This window comes from Leptodactylus fuscus, chromosome 2, assembly GCF_031893055.1.
Source record: "Leptodactylus fuscus isolate aLepFus1 chromosome 2, aLepFus1.hap2, whole genome shotgun sequence".
In the NCBI taxonomy this organism is placed as follows: Eukaryota; Metazoa; Chordata; class Amphibia; order Anura; family Leptodactylidae; genus Leptodactylus; species Leptodactylus fuscus.
Window position 1 is genome coordinate 234278915 of NC_134266.1, and position 17037 is coordinate 234295951.

Below are 17037 nucleotides of genomic sequence, written 5' to 3' on the forward strand. Positions count from 1 at the left end.
CCATGAATTATATGGTCCTGTAAGCGGGCCGACAGACTAAGCCGCAAAATATGGAACAGGTCCTATTCATTGAATGAAAGGGGCCACAAAATCAAGGCAGGCAGATGACATCAATGCCGTTCATTCATGGCAGCCGGTTAGCACACGATCGTGTACAACCGGCTTTATTTGGATACTTTAACTTCTTAGTCTTCTCAGGTCTGATCCCTATAGCATAACAGAGGCAGGTGTGCATAATAGTGATAACTATGACCAATGGAATGGGATGTAAAAAACGGAATGTGCGTCCATTTACTGGGACATCATAATGCCTGCATGTGACATATGTGACATTATAATTACTTTTTTTTTGTATGCTGTGATGTCATAGTGTACACAGTGATCTCTTTGTGTGTTTGTTATGCCTGTGTGATGATCTCATAGTGGGAATTATGTCTGTAATGTGACATCACTGTGTGCATTATGCAATAACTTCAACTGTGTAATGCAATAACTTCATTGTGTGTATTATCCGTGTGCTGTTACATCACTGTGTTTATTATCCCTGTACTGTAACCTCATTGCTTTTATTATCCATTTACTGTGACATCACAGTGTACATGTTGCTTGGTGCTGTGACATCACTGTGCATTATCACTGTGTGCATTATCACTGTATTTTGATATCACAGTGTTCATTATCTGTATACTGTAACATCACTGTGTGCATTATGCCTGTGGGCATTTGTGTCCACCATCACTCAGCTCAGTAGGTGGACATGCACATGATATACACTTTAAACACCAGGGGGCCTCATACTATATAAGTAAATGCTATAACTTTGCAATGGACATGCAGGTGTCAGATACTGTTAGTATTTTATGATCTATGCAATTAATATGACACATATATTGCAATGCCATTCAGATCAATAGCAGTGTTATTTTCCTCCATGTACCTATGCCTCAGCTTATGTTAGTCTTCCTATCTGGAGCCAGTCTCTCTGATATATTCTTCTATGTATACTACAAGTTATACACTTCACTCGAAGGTAATATAAGCCAAGACTTCTACAATTCATAGTGAATACATTTCCTTCTTCTTGTCTCTGTAACAATATAAAACTTTCTCAGAAGTTATTTCCAGCGAGTATTTTCTCCGCCTATTCCCCTCCCACCCAAACCAAACAACTGTCTTAGTTCTGTAGCCTCTTATACCTCTTATATCCATGATCTGTAACATGGCTAGATAGCAGGATCCCTTGAGAAATGTTGCCCAGTAGTTTGAGGTCGGAAGACTATAAATTATCTGCAGAACTAGAGTCCTGTCTGGAAGGAAAGGAGAATAGCAGTGGCACTGAAAAGTTTATCCAGGTCCGACGGAAGCATCTGCAGATCCCTGTCTTCAGGTAGGAAGAACATCAGTCACAATGTGTGGTAGATGTTCATCTCTTGGCAAGAAAACTTTCGCTTGTGGAGTTTAGTTTACTTTCCCATCAGTCGCTGTCATGTGCTATGACTGTTCTGGCTCTCTGGTTTACTTTTACAGTACAGTTCATTCCCACTATCCCGTCACGGGACCTTAGAAGTAATGAACGGGTTACTAAGTCTTGGGTCTTTCCACCGATTGACATTAGGCACTCTATTTTTAGTGTGTATTCTTCATACAGTGTTCTGCTTGGAGGATAGTGCACATTCTTTAGTAGTCTTGTTCCCTTCTTTGGCTGGCGTATAAATATGAACATTTTGTGTAGAAGTGCTGTCCTCCCCCAAATGCAACATGTTTTAAGTCTTGCTGCAGGAAGTGCTAGGAGTCACTGCGTGCCTAGTAAATACACTCAGCATGCTTGGCGCTGACACTTGTTTATCTCTCTTGATGCTGCTTGCACATGAAATACGTAATAAGTCCCAGTGCTCTGGGATTTTTCTTTTGTAGGAAAATCTTTGTCATCGTAAGGGATTTAAATGCAAACATGTGCAATAATGTTCAGCTTCCATGTGGAATCCATTCAGTTCTTCGATTCATATAATTTTTCTCTAATTTTTAATATTTGTACATAGCACTAAAATACTACCCAGCACTGTACATTACATAGTAGCAAAAGATGCAAGTGATGGCATATGATACTGTAGCCGAGTGGCAAGGTGAAGTACGAGTAGCTGTTGGCTACAGGTTGAGGGATGGTCGCAGTGCAGGAGATAGGCATGTATTAGTAAACACTTTGAATCCCCTAAAATATCCAGTTTGTGTGCACTGACCATGTGCTAAGTACACGGAACCATCATGTGGTCCAATATAAGTGCAGAAACACATTTTAAATGAGAACCGGCAAAGGAGTCCAGTTGGCAGTTTTCTTGGTTTCGGGTGTAGTAGAAGGGAATAATTTATTGAATATTACTGGAATGCTTTTTTCATGTAGCTCTTTCACAAAAACATGATCTTACTACCATAGCACTTATTGGGTTAAATTACAAATATGTATCCGAACACGCAGTAATTGAAACATGTAGTAACTTAAAGGGTGCATTCACATGGAGAAAAATGGCACTGAATTTGGTGTGGAATCCGCGTCAGATTCGGCGCTGAAAAAAAGCCTTCCATTGACTTCAATAGGTTCCTTTTTAGCAGAAAAAGGAAGCCATTGAAGTCAATGGGTGGCTTTTTTTTCAGCACTGAATCTGACGCGGATTCCACAACAAATTCAGCACCATTTTCCTCCGTGTGAGTGCACCCAAAGTAAACCTCCAAGTATAAGACATCTTTCACATAACAAAGAGTCACTATAGATACTCTGTGTGTCCAGTGACACTGTACTGCCAAGGTTTTCACCTAAGAAAGTGTAGGGAAGAATGACTCTGTATAAAATTTGAGGCATACACACCCATCATGAGGACTCATGACATAGCAGTACTATATATTCAATACATACAGTAGACTTCTACGTGTGCTACATATACTTAAGAGCTTGTACAGCCTAAGGCCAAGGCCTCATGCAGAATATATGCTGCAATGGAGCCATCCCAAAAACCGTGGCATTTTACAGTACCTGCATCGTGAATGGGATTGTGGCTAATCCCATCCACACATTGTAGAAAAATATCCGCATTGGAAATTCAGCAATTTAAAAAAAAATGCATTTTTGTAAATCGCAGCATATCAATTATATCTACCGAAACGCTGGCATTTTGTGTATGTGTATAAATGAAGCAGAAAGTCCGCAGAGACAGGGAGCCTTCACAGGGTGTAAACTGCTTTCAATGTGATACGCGCGTATCACATTGAAAGCAATAGGTAAAAAAGCCTCCCATTGATTTCAACACGGAGCGCGCGTATGCCGGCACCCATAGAAATCAATGGGATCTGTTTTAACGCCGCTCACTCTGAATGAGTTTACGTTCAGGATGAGCGGAGCGTTTACTCTGTGTGAAGGCTCCCGAAAACTTATTTTCCGCAGTGCTATTTGGGGCATGCTATGCGGCGACTTAGCCTTAAAATATCACTAAAAAAAGTCCGTTGTGCTGTAAATAAGGTGACCTGATGAATTACACTGCCGACCATACACATTAGATTTTCATCAGACAAAATGATTTCAACCAACGATTGACTATGTTAATGCCACGACCAACAATAAACCTTTGTCTGCCAAGACCAACTTGGTCATGCTGGATATATTTAGCTGGTTGCGAGTCGAAAATAACAATGTTTGGCAAATTCATCTCTGCAGATTTTTTGATGATTGTGCTAATGTTGATGGTGGGCATGTTCGTATTATCTAATGTGTATGGCATTGTGTAACACAATATGCAAATTTCCTAATATATTATAGGTTACACTTTGTTTCCCTCCAATGTGTATAGTGTACATTTCTGTCCTGTGATTTAGCTCTAAATGTTCTGTATTTGCACAGAGCATTGACAAAAAATATGCAAAAATCCCAGACAGTGATGACAGTGCTTGTATGTATTGCTGAATGGTATTTGGCCTTGCTGATGGTTGTGCTTAGTGGCGATGGGTGAGTTGCCAGCCACTGACTTGTGACTCTATATGGGTGCAATCATGCTTGTAATCTAGTTTGCAACCCTTGGCAGATATAACTAATGCAAAGACTCTTATCTTGTGTCCTCATCCTGTCATGCATTGTCTCTGTCTATTCTACACCTTGCATTTGTGAGATGAGGATAATACCTCTCCAGGATCTGTGTTTGTCTTGGAAATTTTTTGTAAGCCAACTGTTACTATAGGATTGTCGCTTCGCAATCCCCTCCTTTCAGTCTTCATTCAGGTGCACCTATTATAGGAGCCTGCTATTCAGCTCTGTTTTTTGGTGATAGCTTGCAATGAATCAAATATATATTGTACTTGGATGCCAAATACACACAGTTTTAGTATTGGGGAGCTACTAATGCCATTGAATATGCTGTATATAATATTGCCAAGGTTTTTGTTTTTGATATGATCAATTATCATTTCAGACAACTTAGTCTCATTTCATACAGCATGTGATTCTGAACCAAAATGTATTGTACTTTTATTTAAAAAATTATAACGCTTTCTGCCTGAAAAAATTCTCTAAAGTTCCTGCCACTAGGTGTCTCTGTTCTCTCTTTTAAGTTGACTCCTTTGTTACCAATAACGTACGTCCATAGATACAAGTTAGAAGCAAGACGGAAAAAAAGTGTAGGAGCTGTTTTTTTTCCCTCTTCACACAGTAAATGGAGATGGGAGGGGTTGATTCTCCTCACAGAATGTCTTGAAAGTATTGCTCAGTGCAAAGAACTGAAGATTCTGCAAATCTCACAGCTTACAATGTATGAAAAGTCTTGATTCTACTTCTGGCTGCTTCTGTAAATACAGATGGGATATTATTCACTGACAGCAAGTAGATTTACTGACTTTGCTTACAGATATTTTTATCTTGTGTTTTAGTTGCTTGGCTGCTGTATTTACAGTCCAGTGTTCATGAATCTCCTATATCATTCTCACTTGGGCATTTCTCACTATTTTGTTGCTATTGTATAGTTACTCCTGGCAGAATGGCAGAACAGTATCAATAATGGATAGGGAATGGGGCAGACTGCTCCTTATTGTATAAGCCCACAGCTTGAGAGAGGACTGTAAAATATGCTGTTTCCATATTGGGGATTGTAGCAACAGGAAAACTGACATAACATCATGTATGAAGGATTATACAGCCAGAGAACAGACTGCCCGGCAAGACCATGCTCTTATTTCAACTTTTCATGAAAATTCAAGTACCCTTTAAAAAGAGCTCCAGGAAATAGAAGATTGTGCATATGCAGTTTTTGTACATAAACCATAGTTGTATATGACATTGTATTATTGGTAGAGGTGAGCGAATATGCTTGATCGAATACCTCGGCTGCATAGCTCGCGGTGCAAAAACACTTCCGGGGCTTCAAATTTTTACTGCCCCTCCCACCTTCCCTGCCGCCGGGAGCTATGCGACCGAGGTATTCAATCGAGCATATTCGCTCATCTCTAATTATTAGTAATATTCTTTATGACTGCAGGTATAAGCTACTGCATTTACGGAGTGAAAGAGGAAGGAAAGAAAGTCAGATACTGTGGAGACAGATGCAAGAAATAGAGACAGAACCTAAAAGCTCACAACCTGGATGGCTAATTGTCTCCAGAAGTTAGAGAATGACCCCTGGTTCACATTAGCGTTTGTATTCCGTCTGGGGGAGTCCGCATGAGGACCCCCCCCCCCCCCTCCTCGAACGGAATACCAACTCACTAACTAACCATACGGAATACAAACACTAATGTTAACAGATCCTTAGAGATTGCAGTAAGACACATGTACATCAATGTCATTGGGATAAAAAAAAAATCAGATGCTGCACATGCAAGGGTCAAATATTCACTAAGAAATTATTACATAATATTTCCCTTTCCCTTATGCTGATATTGGCTCCTTGTTTATACATTTAGATAAAAGATGCCCCCTCCCCGCAGTGGCGTAACTACCACCATAGCAGCGGTAGCAGCTGCCACAGGGCCCGGGACATTAGGGGCCCGGTGACAGCTGCTACTGCTGCTATCATTATGCTCGGAGGTCTTTTCGGACCCCCGAGTATAATGATCGGGGCCCCCTGTTGGTGGAATACTTTCCACCAACAGGGGGCCCCGAAGCTGCAGCAACGGCTGAGACACAGGAGCTGCAGGTCTGGCTCCTGTCAGCGCTTCAGGATGCTCCCCCTCTCTCCCCCCTCCCTTTCTCTGCTGTCCTCTGCCCACCAATGAGAGGAACGTACGCTACACAGGTACGTACTGGGGTTACTTATTAATGTCAGGCATTTGGGGTGATTACTTGTGTTTTAGTAACTCCATGTGCCTCATATTAATAGCAGTTAACCCTATCATGTCCCTCCCATTAACCCCTGTGTGCCTCACCATAAGAGTTACTGATATGTGAGACATATGGGGGTAATAATAATGAATATACTTTATTATTACCTCCATGTCTCGCACATATCAGTAACTCTTATGGTGAGGCACACAGGGGTTAATGTGAGGGAGATGATGGGGTTAACTGCTATTAATATGAGGCACATGGAGTTACTAAATTGTAATGCACAGGGCCAGATTTTTTATCCACAATTTGTCCTGGTATAGCGGTCAGCGGGTGACGTGACAGTATTTAGTCCTGTAGGGGCCACTAAGGGACATAATACTGTGTGCAGGGGCCACTATTGGGTATAATACTGTGTGCAGGGGCCACTATGGAACATAATACTGTGTGCAGGGGTCACTATTGGGTATAATACTGTGTGCAGGGGCCACTATTGGGTATAATACTGTGTGAAGGGGCCACTATTGGGTATAATACTGTGTGCAGGGGCCACTATTGGGTATAATACTGTGTGCAGGGGCCACTATGGGACATAATACTGTGTGCAGGGGCCACTATTGGGTATAATACTGTGTGCAGGGGCCACTATGGAACATAATAGAGCGCGCAGGAATGCATAGGAGGGACTCGGTCGAGATCTTCGGTGTCGGGGGGGCCCCATGTCAAAAGTTCGCCACGGGCCCCCGCCATTCCTAGTTACGCCACTGCCTCCCCGTATATAACTTCTGAATGTGATTTGCAAGGGACCTAAACCTGACCATATACATTAGATGATTGTTGGCCAAACCTGCAATTTTGGTGGGAATGTCCAGTTATCTTATGTGTATGGGGCGTCTGGACTCTGACAGATTCCAGGGAAGACACGGATCAGGCACTTGTGCTTTAACTTACCTTTCCTTTTTGTCCTTCGGTTGTTACTGCTAAGAACACGGCATAGACTTCTCAGCCAAACCAAGTGTGCATGTGTCAAAGGTTGCATCATGGGATCAAATTAATGAGGTATATACTGTATCTCCTTCCCAAAACGTATCCTCTATCATCGTCCTTCGACATTAATTTTGGTTTGACCCTTAACCTCTGGAAAGTATGTAACTAAGTGCCTAAACCTGATCTACAGCCGATATAGTTTAATATCCTTTTGCTTAGGAGAGGACCATTTTTCCATGGAAGTGCGCTCATCCAAACAGTCAGTAAAACAGACAGTGCCCTGTAGGGAGTCTTAACTCTGTTTATCTTCACCTAAGGGAAGAAGTGATAAAGAGACCTTTAGTGAAGAAATGGGTTTTTAAGATACTTTGGCTTGAAGAGGATATATGGATGAGTTTATTTCCTAAGGTTTCTGATTTTTAATGTTTATTGATTGTTTATGAATGATTTATTGTAAGTTATTGATTACAAATTAAATCATTAATATAGAATTATTATTTGTTACTTATACAGGTTCTGCTGTCCTGTGCTATTTAGCCAGATATTACATTGCAGAGGTCTGAATAAGGAGATCCCTGCAATCGCTATCCTGCCAGAATTGTTCTATTGTGATCCTTTGTGTAGTTCATTGCTCAGAAGCTGATAAAGTGACATGGATGTGAGAGCATCACACCAATGAACCATGGGAGAATGGTGTCTTACACAAGATAGTCCAATTTAATAACTGGGGCCTTTTCAGGCCATATATTGTTTGCATGCCCAAATAATGCCACTGAAATACCCCAATAATACCGCCATATACTACCTATATAATGAGATATTGATACTGATGTACACTGACAACCTTCAGTATCACTGTATATACAGACAACAGCGATCGGTGCCCGACTATGATACTGACACAATATATATCACTGAAGCAAAATAAGGGCCCCTTCACACTACTGATACGCTGCCTGATTCTGAACGTTAAAACACGGTCAGAATCAGCGCGTATAAAGCAGTTCCCATTCATTTCAATGGGAGCCGGCATACAAGCTCTCCCCATAGAAATGAATGGGCTGCTTTTTACTTTACGAGCGCTGCCATTGAAGTGAATGGGAAGCGCACACGTGTGCGGCTCGCCGTGTGAAGGGGCCCAGCGCTCGGCTCAGTCCGAGCCCTACATGTGAGCGCTTCCCATTCACTTCAATGGGAGCGCTCGTAGAGTAAAAAGCAGCCCATTCATTTCAATGGGGAGCGCATGTATGGGATCTTTATACGCGCTGATTCTGACCGTGTTTTAAAGTTCAGAATCAGGCAGCGTATCAGTAGTGTGAAGGGGCCCTAATACAATTCCTCAATAGTAGGAATATACCAGAAAGGAATAATAAAACATAATCTCTAATACTATTACTGATATACAATATAAGGGTGCATGCACACTACGTAACGCCGGGCGTGTATGAGAGCCGTACACGCCGGCATTACGGCAGACTGCCGAACACTTCCCATTCACTTCAATGGGAGCGCTCGTAACAGCGGCGTTTACGAGCGCTCCCATTGAAGTGAATGGGAAGTGTTCGGCAGCCCTGCTGTAACGCCGGCGTGTACGGCTCTCATACACGCCCGGCGTTACGTAGTGTGCATGCACCCTAAGAGTGCATTCACACTACGGATACGGTGACTGATTCTGAACGTTAAAACATATTCAGAATCAGCGCGTATAAAGCACATCCCATTCATTTCAATGGGAGCCAGCATACGAGCGCTCCCCATTGAAATGAATGGGCTGCTTTTTACTCTACGAGCGCTCCCATTGAAGTGAATGAGAAGCGCTCGCTTGTACGGCTCGGACTGAACCGAGCGCCGGGCCCCTTCACATGGCGAGCCGTACACGCGAGCACTTCCCATTCACTTCAATGGGAGTGCTCGTAGAGTAAAAAGCAGCCCATTCATTTCAATGGGGAGCGCTCGTATGCTAGCTCCCATTGCAACGAATGGGATCTGCTTTATACGCGCTGATTCTGAACGTGTTTTAACGTTCAGAATCAGTCACTGTATCCGTAGTGTGAATGCACCCTAAAAAGGACATAAATAGTCCAAAGAAAACCTCCATACTAAATTCCCAGGGTAAAGTTCCCACATGGGGGCCCCTATACCAATGGGAGTGTCTGTGAATCAGTATGGAGTGACTTATATACTAACCTCGCACACCAAGAATCAACACCAATTGACCTCAAATATATATCCACTACCAGAGACCATATAACAGTAAAAATGGATGCCAACTCTTGGATGCCAAACCTTGTTGATATGTATTGTAGGTCATTTGCTCTGTGGGGTTAGAATGCCATGATGGTGTCACAGCAGTGAAGTTTGGTTCTGCATCACTTCTCGCTGCCATATAGGCTCTCCTAATGGTATAGGAGTCCCCTACTTGGAAGCTTTACCCCCAAATTTAGAAGGGCTGTTTTCGTTGGACAACTTTGTCCATTTTATACTGATATATATATACTGATATAAAATGGACAAAGTTATGTTTTATGTTTCCTTTTTGAGTTACTGACATCTTGAAGAGGATGGCGTTGGTCCTATGGCATTTGTCCCTTCTGCCTTCCATATATTTTGATCCTTTAGTTCAAAGTATCAGGGTAGATCCCAGCTCCAGCATAACAATAGCTTTCTGATATACGTGTTAGTCTAGGCAGATCCGTTTATGTGGTTGTGCTAGACTAATGTAACGTGGATGGTGTGAACAGCGTCTGGGAAGAAAGTTAAAAATACCAGGAAAGGAAATATCTCCTTGTAACAGTTTAATAGACTATGAATACTTTTATGAAGAGTGATTGTTTCATTAGAACATTACTAGGAGCAGAAACTAGAACAAATGTCAGAGTTTTATCACAGTGAATTTATGATGTCAAGTTCTTTTGTGGGAAAACCGGGAACATTATTTGGAGAAAAGACATTCCGTAACTCTGTAGACTATATTAGTAATGGTGGGAATGATGACGGCTTAAGATGGAGCTAAATCAGCTGTGTTATTGTATTCCCCATAATATGGTACAGTCTATATATCTTATTGTCATATATAGTCATGAACATTATTATTATTATAGTTTTATTAAGTTTTTATTTTTGAGCTTTTTCACTGTCTTCAGGGAGAAGGAATTGTGAAATATTCCAATTTCCAAGCATAAAGATTAGAAAAAAAAGTATGTTAACCCTTTAGTACTATCATGGTGATATGTGTAATGATATGTGTATGATAGTGGCGTATGATAGATACCATGATAGTACTTAAGGGTTAAAGGGTCTCTCACGAAAGCAAGTGATCCCCTATCCATAACTTATACCCCACTGATCTGGAGCAGAGGATGCTTTCATCTTTTACTAAGATTGGCTTTTGAGTATGAGCTGACCATTCACTAAACTTTTTGTACCATCTGGGTTGGTTTTTTTGGTTCTTGTTTGGGACTATTGAGAAGTTGTTTATGTAGGATGACATATCTTCATCCCATCAATGGAAGTCCAGAATAAGGCTGCTTTCACACGGAGTAACACTCCGCTCATTCTGATACGTAAACAGTTGTCAGAGTGAGCGCAGTAAAACAGAATCCCATTGACTTCAGTGGGTTCGGTCTTACGCGTGCTCCCCATTGAACTCAGTGGGAGGCTTTATTAACTATTGCTTTCAATGTGATACGCGCGTATGACATTGAAAGCAATAGGTAAAAAAGCCTCCCATTGAGTTCAATGGGTAGTGCTTAAGACCGAACCCACTGAAGTCAATGGGATTCTGTTTTACATTGCGCACTCTGACAACTGTTTACGTGTCAGAATGAGCGGAGTGTTACTCCATGTGAAAGCAGCGTAAGCCTCAGATCACAGTAAAGATTGATCAGTTATTTTCTATGAATTGTCATTGTAATTTATGAAGTTGTCTTCCAAGATGAGAACCTAGGCATATCAATTATGATGAAAAGTTCCTGATATATAGATAGATTGTTGTTTATATTGTTTCCTCTATCAGATGTGTTACGCAAAGGTCCTAGTTTCTTACTGTCAGTAATAGCATAGTACAGCAAAATCTCTCTAGTCAAATGCCATGTAATAGCTACTAATGTATACAGTTTACTTTATGGTGACCATGGTTCTCTACGCCAGCCTGTCAGTGTTATATAAGTGCACAGCATGGAAAGTGCTAGTATAATAAATGATACAAGCAGCCGGTTAATAATATCATTAGTGTAGTCAGATACCTTCAAAGCCGAGTCCTACAAAACACTCCATAAGGAAAGTAATATACAAAGTAACTGTATATATCACCAGTGGAGTAGTAATACAGGTTGTAGATAGTCACAGCTGGACCCTGTGCCCAGAGGGTGTATAAAGGCCCTGAAATCACATAGGAGAGCGGCATTATTATAAGCAGGTGATGTAGAGTCATATCATGCCACTTGTCATTTATATATTCTTATATCATCACACCTTTAATTGTATATTGCACTTTACATTACTGGGTGATTAATCTAACTTCATGCTCTGGATTTTTTTTTCGGTAAGAACTGATCAGGGGCGGGGGCTTTTGTCCTCCCTTCTCAATAGATCAATGGTTAAGTGCTGTGCTCACTGCTCCATTCGTTTCAATGGGAGAACTGTAGAGGGAGCAATGGCTATCTCCACTCCAGCTATCCCCATGTTGTAGGTATTAGAGGTTCTATAAGTGACAACTGGGCCCACACCATTACAAATAACAAGTCCCAGGTTGTGATGTTGGTCCTGAAAGTTAGCCACACATAAACATCTGCTTTCCAAAGAAATGAATGAGAACGTCGTAAACAGCTGAAGGGTCACATTTGGCCGTTTCCAGGACTCGCTTTCATCAGAACTTCAAAAACAGCTGGATGGCAGTGCTTTGATGTTAACAGTACATAAAGGACAGCTTTTAGCTGTTAACAGTACATAAAGGACAGCCTGTGACCCAGTGGCGTAACTAGGAATGGCGGGGCCCCATGGCGACCTCGACCGACCCCCTCCTATGCATTCCTGTGCGTTCTATTATGCCCCATAGTGGCCCCTGCACACACACAGTATTATCCCCCATAGTGGCCCCTGCACATAGTATTCTCCCCCATAGTGGCCCCTGCACACAGTATTATAGCCCATAGTGGCCCCTGCACACACACAGTATTATCCCCCATAGTGGTCCCTGCACACAGTATTATCCCCCATAGTGGCCCCTGCACACAGTATTATCCCCCATAGTGGCCCCTGCACACAGTATTATCCCCCATAGTGGCCCCTGCACACAGTATTATCCCCCATAGTGGACACCCATAAACTCTGTAAAGACCCCAGAGTATAATAATCGGAGACCCGGGGGAATAAAAACATAAAAAAACACTGTTTCTTACCTGTCCCCCCGCTCCTATGCTGTCTTCTCTGCTGCCGTCCTTCTTCTATGACGTCGGACGTCATATGACCTGGGACGCAGGCCGGGTTCATGTGACGTCAGAAAGGACGTCAGGAAGGAGGCCTGGCAGGATCGTGGAGAGGTAAGTAACAGTGTAAAGTAAAATGATAGCAGTGGTAGCGGCTGTCACCAGGCCCCTAATGTCCCGGGCCCTGTGGCAACTGCCTCTGCTGCTATGGCGGTAGTTATGCCACTGCTGTGACCTCCTTGTGTCTTGAAGCCACTCATGGGAGTGATTTATTGCCTGGTCAGTATGTGGACACAAAGCAGACCTTGTAGCAAGGAGAAACTTTGCACGCACTGAGTTAGAGTAGGCAGATGAATCATGGGAAATGTAGTTTGTCCATAGATTCACTGCATGTAAATAACATATTCAAGGAGTCGCAAGTAAAATAAAGCCAAGAAAGGGTGCACAAGGCAACACTGAGTATTAACACTGCTATGGATGTATTTACAGCTCATTTTTGGAAGCTGGATTAACCCCTTTAATGCTTTCCCTTTCTACCTTTGCTACTTATCCTCCCTTTAGCTTGCGTCCCCTTTACTTTTTGCTCAGAGGGCTCTCTTTTAGGAAAAGCTAAGACTGACAAGTGTGGAGTATTGGAATATGAGCTGACCATTCACTAGACATTTTAGACCAATTGGGTGGGGGGTTTTTTCAGCGGTTGTTTGGGACCATTTATAAGCTGTGCATGTGGAGTGACAGATCTTCCTCTTATCAATGCAAGTCCAGAATAAGCCTCAGATCACAGCAAATATTGAGCAGTTGCTTTTTCTGAATTGTTATTGTAATTTTAGGATTCGTCTCACAAGATGAGAATTATGACAAAGTCGATTAGAAAATGCCGTCTGCTATTCCTGATACAGAGATAGATTGTTGTTTATATTGTTTCTGCTATCAGATGTGTTACACAGAGGTCCTGCTTTCTTACCATTAGCAATGGCATAGAACAGCAAAATCTCTCTAGTCAAATGCCATGTAATAGCTACTAATATATACAGTTTACTTTATGGTTACCCTACGCCAGCCTGTCAGAGTTATATAAGTGCACAGCATGGAAAGTGCTAGTATAATAAATGATACAAGCGGCCAATTAATAGCACCATTAGTCAGATACCTTCAAAGCCGAGTCCTAAATAACACTCCATAAGGCAAGTCATATACAAAGTAACTGTATATATCACTAGTGGAGTAGTAATACAGGTTGGTATTGGCTCTTATGTCATTATTCCATGAGACATTATTTCACAAAGCAAATCACTTTTTATTGAGTATTGCACTTTACATGGCTGGGTGCTTGATCTATCTTACACCCCCATATTTTGGTTAATACAGTCTATACTCCACATATATAATTCTCTGGGGGTTTTCTTTCCTGCCGCCTCTCAGTTGTATAGATATTTAATTTTTTTCTCACCTCCATAAAGTGGCAGGAACTCAGACATCTACATATTAATGTGTCTGATACAACATTGTAATAGGCGAGCACTTCTATCCAATTAACTGTAGGAAATGAAGGCTCTATAATTATACAGGCCTATTACTGGATTACTATGTTAGTACCTGCCGCAGCGAGCGTTGGAATAATAATACTGATGAATAGGATAAGACATAGGAAGGCAGGAGGTGCTGCAGGTCAGAAGACAAGAGCACAACCTGTCTTCTCTCTTCTGGTCTTTGCTGCACCGCGCACACACTATAATTGAATTAAATAGCGGCGAGGAGCGGCCATGCTGCAGCAGCTCTCCTTGTTACTTCAATGTATTGCTCTGGAAGCGTGAGGGGGCCGAGGTGATAAATGGGAATCATTTTCTGCACTGGCTGAGAATAGGTAGCTGCAGGCGGATGTGGAGGTGAACTTTAAAAATATATTCAGGTGTCTTTTGGCTTTATTGCACCATCACTACAGATCTCAGTAAATATATGTGTCACGTTAGGATAGATGATATGTTTTGGGAGAAGAATCTGCATCACATATAGAGACAGCATGTAAAGTTTGCTGCACTGTAGCAAATCTGTACCAACTATATGTTGTTTTTTGACAGATATTTTGATGTAGGGCACACATTTGGTGGCGTCTATCCTAAGATTGACATGCACTTATATTGTGGTCTCGGTTTTTCAAGTAGCCCCTGGCGTAGATTTATTAACAGTGTAAGCTAAGACTATAGAGGTGCCAACTTATTACAATGACTGATGCTAGATTATAAATCTTGTATCTTCAGGCTGTCTAGTCTAAGTTTATAGCACTTTTTAGTTGGCCTGCTTTGAGACAGAACTTTGGTACCTTCTTAGCATATCTTGACACATTTTTCTCTCCCACTCCCACATGTCTAGTAAGATGAAAAATTTTAGCCCAAACTAGATGCACCAAGTTGTACCAAGTTACAAATAAGTTGTGACAAACATGCACCGCATTTATGCCAATCTCTAGTGGTAATCACAATAGTGAGCATGGATAGATACATAGACCATTAAAGGGGTTATCCATAGAGATGAGCGAACACTAAAGTGTCCGAGGTTCGAAATCCGATTCGAACAGCCGCACACTGTTCGACTGTTCGAACGGATTTCGAACCCCATTATAGTCTATGGGGGGAAATGCTCATTTCAGGGGTAGGCAACATTCGATCAAATCATACTTACCAAGTCCACGAGTGACGGTCGGACTGGATTCTGCTTGAAGTCTTCTCCCGGCGCAGGGTCCACGCGTCCTCTTCCGGGTGGAATTCACTCTGCCTAGGCATCCGGCCTAGGCAGAGCCGACTGCGCATGCGCGTGTATGCGCGAGCATGCCCGCGCATGCACAGTCGGCTCTGCCTAGGCTGGATGCCTAGGCAGAGTGAATTCCAACTGGAAGAAGACACAGGGACGCAGCGTGGAGAAGACTTCGGAAAGGTAAGAGAAAAACCAGCATTGATGGGCAGAATGTATAGCATTCTGCCCATCAACGCTGGTTCTGCATCAAACATTAAACTTAGAACAGCTAGTAGTATTCGATCGAGTACGAGTATTTCGAATACCGTAGTATTCGATCGAATACCTACTCGATCGAACACTACTTGCTCATCTCTAGTTATCCAGCTTCTAAAAATTATCTGCAAATACATCCACAGCGGTGCTCACTGTTTCCTTGTGTAGCCTTTGCTTGGCTTTATTTTACTTTTGGCTCCTTGTATCTCTGTTATTTACATGCAATGAATAAGTGGACAAACTACATTTCCCATGATACATCTGACTGCTCTCACTCTTTGTGTACCCCTCCCCTCTCCATGCCCCATCAATGAAATCACAGGTAATAAATCATTCCTACATCTGAGGTCACGTGCTGCTGTGATGTTTCATTTGCTGCTTGAACTACTGACAGGGAGGGGTAGTGAGCTTACAAACGACACATTACAGCTTTGATTAATGACCTGAAAATGAATCAGATAAACAGTTCTGAATTTAAACAGGATACATATTAGGACGTGTTGTGTATTGATGCATCCTGCTATAAAAATTTTGTACACATATACAGTCCTATGAAAAAGTTTGGGCACCCCTATTGATCTTAATCATTTTTAGTTCTAAATATTTTGGTGTTTGCAGCAGCCATTTCAGTTTGATATATCTAATAACTGATGGACACAGTAATATTTCAGGATTGAAATGAGGTTTATTGTACTAACAGAAAATGTGCAATATGCATTAAACCTAAATTTGACCGGTGCAAAAGTATGGGCACCTCAACAGAAAAGTGACATTAATATTTAGTAGATCCTCCTTTTGCCTCTAGTCGCTTCCTGTAGCTTTTAATCAGTTCCTGGATCCTGGATGAAGGGATTTTGGACCATTCCTCTTTACAAAACAACTCAAGTTCAGTTAAGAATGATGGTCGCCGAGCATGGACAGCCTGCTCCAAATCATCCCACAGATGTTCAATGATATTCAGGTCTGGGGACTGGGATGGCCATTCCAGAACATTGTACTTGTTCCTCTGCATGAATGCCTGAGTTGATTTGGAGCGGTGTTTTGGATCATTGTCTTGCTGAAATATCTATTCCCGGCGAAACTTCAACTTCGTCACTGATTCTTGAATATTATTCTCAAGAATCTGCTGATACTGAGTGGAATCCATGCGACCCTCAACTTTAACAAGATTCCCGATGCCGGCATTGGCCACGCAGCCCCAAAGCATGATGGAACCTCCACCAAATTTTACAGTGGGTAGCAAGTGTTTTTCTTGGAATGCTGTTTTTTTGGACGCCATGCATAACGCCTTTTTGTATGACCAAACAACTCAATCTTTGTTTC

At 41.9% G+C, this 17037-nt stretch overlaps 1 protein-coding gene across 4 annotated transcripts in view; it reads left to right on the forward strand.

Moving 5' to 3' along the window:
- Positions 1-17037, forward strand: part of PDE1B (phosphodiesterase 1B) — a 298615-nt gene that overhangs the window by 147981 nt on the left and 133597 nt on the right. Inside the window, exon 1 of one of the 4 annotated variants that reach the window (XM_075265809.1) lies at positions 1092-1387. The exons of the other annotated variants lie outside the window; for them this stretch is intronic. Coding sequence (XP_075121910.1) covers positions 1248-1387 — 140 coding nt within the window. The 5' untranslated portion in view covers positions 1092-1247. Of the gene's footprint in view, positions 1-1091; positions 1388-17037 lie in introns of those variants that run through there. 4 annotated transcript variants of the gene reach the window in all.